At 54.4% G+C, this 4,999-nt stretch overlaps 1 protein-coding gene across 1 annotated transcript; it reads right to left on the bottom strand.

Annotated features, from left to right (window-relative positions):
* Positions 1-1,087: 1,087 nt before the first annotated feature.
* On the bottom strand, positions 1,088-4,448 carry LOC139804427 (uncharacterized). Its single transcript, XM_071761670.1, has 2 exons — positions 3,798-4,448; positions 1,088-3,257 (listed from the first exon to the last, which is right to left on the bottom strand). The coding sequence occupies exon 2, from the start codon at positions 3,103-3,105 to the stop codon at positions 1,807-1,809; it is 1,299 nt and encodes a 432-aa protein (XP_071617771.1). The 5' UTR covers positions 3,106-3,257; positions 3,798-4,448; the 3' UTR covers positions 1,088-1,806.
* Between the last annotated feature and the right edge of the window lie 551 nt (positions 4,449-4,999).

Here is a 4,999-nt window from a genome sequence, read left to right on the forward strand (position 1 = left end):
TGATCCTCAGACAGCCGGAGGGGTTTGTTTCCCAAGAACAGGAGATGTTGCTGTACTTTTGCTGCAGGAGAAATCTGCAGCAAAAGCCGAGAAATCGGCTTCTTGTGTCATGGCGCAGGGGTCTCGCGCTGTGGGGACAACATCGGATCCTGCTTCTGGTGGTGGTGCTGCAGTATCAATGCCAGCATTTGGCGGGAGGGCTGCAATGGCAGTGGCGGCAGCCTCTGCCTCGGCTTTTATTTCTTTTAGGGCATTGATCACCACTCCCCATGTACCGTGTAATCCGGTTATGTTTTTATTCATTTCTTGAGTATGGAGGCTTCCCAACAGGTCACTGACCTCCTGCCAAAGGTCCCACGCGGCCGCAGCGGACGGGGAGGAGGAGAGTTCTTGCTCCTTCACCCATGTCATCGGGTTCTCATTAGCGGGGATGCTTGATGACAGTCCCATCTTTTTCTTTTTTCTTGCTGAATCAGTGGTGGGGAAGGAAGGTAGAAGTCTTCTTACCTGACTGCTTGGGTTCTCTGCTGATGTCAGTTTGCGCTGAAACTGGCTCCCTTCCTCCTGGTTCGTCTGAGCAAGGGCTGGACCGAGGTCTCTGCCCGCATTCTCCACCAGATGTTGCAAGACAACCCTCTCTTAGGGCACAGCCCTCCAAGGTCCAGCAGGTGTTCCAGCAGAAGTACACAGGCACTGCCCTGAGTTGGCTGCCCTCAGGACTGGTCAGCCTGGCTCAGTGCTACTGCTCCAGATTCGACTGACCTCTCTGCTGCCTTGCTCAGGACCAAGCTGAGCCTCTGTTTGGAAGCTCACCTTTTATTGGCTCCCCAGTCCTGCTCATGCGCAGTTGGGGCCCACCCTAATCAGGCACAGGTGGGCTTAACACAAGCTCATGCCCACTACCTGCTAATTAGTGGCACCTGGTTGCCTCATTTCACTACACACACCACCTCCTAAATTTCTGATTTTTCTGTGGGATATGGACAATCCTTATGTAGCTTAGACTACCCACAACCAACATTGTTTTCATCTTGTCTTCCTCTCTCCTGCCATATGTGAAATTGTTAATTAACAGCACAACCTGCTCTTTTACATTTCTTTATTTCACTGCTAGGAGTTGACCCCACAGGAAAACCAAGTTACCAGCAAAGGGTTCCAAGGAAGGATGACGGAGATGCTTCTGGAATCAGAGAGAACTAGTTCCTCCCTGTGTGATGGAACCCACCTCCCACCCTGACACTCCAAGCCAACGAGGCCAAGCCAAAAGAAAATAATTTTCCGTCGTCTTCCCGTGCCACTGTTCCCCAGTCCTCTCTCTGCTCAGGCACGGTTCCAGGTCCAGCCCAAGGGAAAAGCAAAGAAATGCAGGAGGAGAAGGACATGGCCAGGAGGGCAAGACAAGTGCCTGTGCAATGGCTTCATTGACAGCCGGGGATGCTCTGTGATGTCACCTAGTGATGGAATGTTACCAGGTGCCCCTCACTGCTTCTCTCCAGACCCTGAGTGCCACCCAACTGGCTGGTGCCTGCGTTCCAGCCAAGCACTTTGCCAGACTCCAGCGTTGAGAGAGAACTTGGTGCCAGCCATCAGACTGAGCTGGTCCTTGGAGCTGGTCCTTGGAGCTGCCAAAGCATTCTCTCCAGCCCTGCCAGGCTCAGGCAGCTGGGGTACCAAGCAGGTACATACCAGAGGAGGGAGCGGGGAGGGTTTCCTTCTGGAGGGAGCTGGGCAAGTCCTCTACCCGTCCCCGGGCCAGCCTGTGACTACGGCCTCTCTTCTTTTCCTTAGAGTGACACCACCACTGCACTACCCCAGCCCAGAGAAGGAGCTTCTGTCTCGGCATCCCCTGCTGCCCTCAGCCCAACGCAGCCAGTGGAGAGCATGGCCAGAGAGCTGGAGGACCGCTGTGCCATCTGCCTGGAGAGCTGGGAGGAGGCCAGCTATGTGATGCCTTGCCTCCACCAGTTCTGCTACCCCTGCATCCTGCAGTGGGCTGAGAGCAAGCCCGAGTGCCCCCTCTGCAAGAGGAGGATCCTTTCCATCGTGCACTCGGTGCGTGCAGACGATGACTTTGAGGAGCACGTCATCACAGCCCCTGCAGAGCCCCAGGGTGTCATCCAGCAGGCGGGAGCAGCTCCAGGCCATCCAGCAGCTGCCCAGAGGCCTGGAGCAGCAGGCGGGCAGCCTGTGGCCACGGTGCCCAGGGCTCCTCTGGGCGGCCTCCAGCCAAACACCTGGGCATCCCTTTTCCGGGACCACCCAGCTCTCCTCCAGCTCCTTCGGCCCTGGCTGCGTCAGGAGCTCGGGCGCATCTTTGGGAGCCGCCGTGCCCTGGCAGGCGTAGTGGAGGACCTCGTCGTGCCCCTCCTGGTCCTCTTTGGGCTGGACGAAGAGCTCCTGGTCCAGCTGCTGGGGGCCTCGCTGCAAAACCGTGCGGCGACGTTCGTACAGCAGCTCATCAACGTCGCTGTGCAGCGCTGCAGCGGGGAGGCCCACCGTCTGCTGGGCCTGCAGGACCCCCGTGCTGCTGGGGACCGTGAGGGCAGCCCCGGGCGTGCCCCTGCTCCTGCTGCCTCCCAGAGGTGCTCTTCTGGCCCTGGCCCGGACCCCTCCTCCAGCAGCCCGGTTCCTCCGGGAAGTCACCGGCAAGAGGAACGTCCCGGTACTTCCACTGCTGCTCTTCACCAGGGCCCTCCCAGGAGGAGCCCTCCCAATGCTCCCATTGCCACCCACGGGGAGCAGGAAGAGCCGCGGGAAGATCTGGAGCGGGACGTGGCAGCTCCCTCCGCTTCCAGCCAGGACAGGGACCGCTCCACTGGGCGGGCACGGCGAGCCCCAAAGAGGAGGGCCGGCAGCTCCCAGGACTCTGCCCAGTCCAAGAGGCCGGCCCGGCACTGAGTCCTGGAGTCTGGCTGTCACCTCGGTGGTGACGGGGGCATTCTCAGGGAGGGGACAGGGGGATGAGGGAGGGAGGGCAGGTGGTGGGAGGGCAACAGTGGCTTTGTATATATGTGTATATAGTTGGTTGTTTTGGTTCGTTGTTAGTGTTTCCATAAAGCTGTTCCAGTTTTGTTTCCAACCCGTCAGTCTCTCTCCCTTCTTCATTCTCTTTCCCCATCTGGCGAGGGAGAGAGAGTGGTTAACAGAGAGAGAGAGAGCATCTCTCACACCTTCAAGAGCCTGACCAGCCTAAACCTGGGCAGGGAATCAGCATTTCCTCTTGGCTTCTCTCTCCTTCCCTTCACGGTTCTGGGGCCCTGCAAGAAAAGGCAGAGAAGAGTGTAAAAAAGAACACGAACATCAGTTCCACCCCAGCAGTTCCGGAATCCCACCCCGTCCATTTTCCCCAAGAAGTAGTGTTGGCCTCCTCTCTCCCTTTGAAAAAAACCCAACTTCTGCATCGAAACCAAATGGAAGGGTACATGAACTCTCAAATAGTTCTTGAGTTTGTCAGCTCATGGAAAAAACATCTCAAATTTTGAATTCACAGCCAGGTGGCACTCCTGAACTAAGGCTACCCAAAAATGGGTTCTTCCTGCTTTTCCTGAAACTCTCATTTCCTGCATCATGAATACTGCTATGTAGCAACACTCATGGACATTCCCCAAGTAACTAACCTGTGGGGGAAGAGAGCCACAGCTCCGCCAGCTAAGTTGTAAAAACTCATGATTCCAGAGTCTAACAATTCATCATAGGGGTACTGCTGGAATTAATCCACAGCCAATTAATCTGTAGCCCATGACAAGCCCAAGATTTTACAAAAATGAATGAATGACTGCCACCAAATGCCTGCTCACTTTGGGTCCATACTCTCGTTGGACCTGGAAGTCTTCCGCTGGTACAATTTGTCTGCCACTTTCCTGAGAATCCAGGCCTGAGATGTGTTGCCAGTTTAGCAAAAAAGTGTAAATTTAGAGAACTGTACCATAATCTCCATCAGAGGGACCATTTGGATGCCCAATTCCTTACACAGACCAGGGACAACTTCAAAAAGGTTGCTCAGAGCACTTTCCAAATGTCTCCAGGGATGGATATTCTACAGCTCTGTGCCATTCAGCTGGAAGGCAGGAGGGCTCTGCAGAGGGACCTGGAAAGACTGGAGAGTTGGGCTGATTCCAATGGGATGAGGCTCATACAAGGGAGAGAGCAGTCAGGCATTGGAATGGGCTGCCCAGGGAGGTGGTGGATTCTCCAGCCCTGGAGGTTTTTAAGAAGAGACTGAATGTGGCACCCAGTGCCATGGTCTGGTAACCACAGTGGTAGGGGATCAGGAGCAGAACTTGATGATCTCAGAGGTCCTTTCCAACCCGGACGCTTCTGTGATTCTAAGAAGAGTGTCTTGCTAGCAACTCCACTGCTGTGAAATCCTCCTTGAATCAAGCCAAGTTAATGTAAAAATGCAAATATAATTATTCACAACACCCCTCGCCGGAATGTCAAACATCATTATCGAGGAATTAACTGAAGAAATGCAGAAAAAGCACTCTTCATTCCCTCACAGAGGAATCAAACCACAGCAGACTAACTTGTAACTTTGGATCTCACACTGGTTTACACTGACAGTACATGAAAGTAAGTCCTGAGAGACAAGCATGGTTTAAATCTTTTTCAGCTGCTTTGCTGGGTTTTGGCGGGCAAGTCTTTCAGCTCTTCCGTCCACAAACCAGACTCCAGCAGCACAAGATCACCTGGATGGATTCAAGGTCACTGTGCAATCCACAGGCAGGCAGGTGCTAATCCTCACCATGGGAATCGCCAGGCAGAGGTGCAGCGCCAGACAGGGGAATGCCGTCCCAGTCTGGTTCTGACACTGCCTCCCACATCCTGCAAATACAGAACAGCTTTGGGCTCCGGTATTTGACCTCGCTAAGTATTCCATGTCCGACAGCCTCCAAGGAAATCTTCTCATAATCCATTTTTGTAACAGGGTTTGCTATGATAGAAGGCTCAACTGATCCTCAGACAGCCGGAGGGGTTTGTTTCCCAAGAACAGGAGATG

The sequence above is a fragment of the Heliangelus exortis genome, chromosome 1 (assembly GCF_036169615.1).
Source record: "Heliangelus exortis chromosome 1, bHelExo1.hap1, whole genome shotgun sequence".
Lineage (NCBI taxonomy): Eukaryota > Metazoa > Chordata > Aves > Apodiformes > Trochilidae > Heliangelus > Heliangelus exortis.

Excerpts from the sequence above, each read along its gene's own strand:
- LOC139804427 (XM_071761670.1), bottom strand. The coding sequence starts at position 3,105 with ATGAAGAAGGGAGAGAGACTGACGGGTTGGAAACAAAACTGGAACAGC.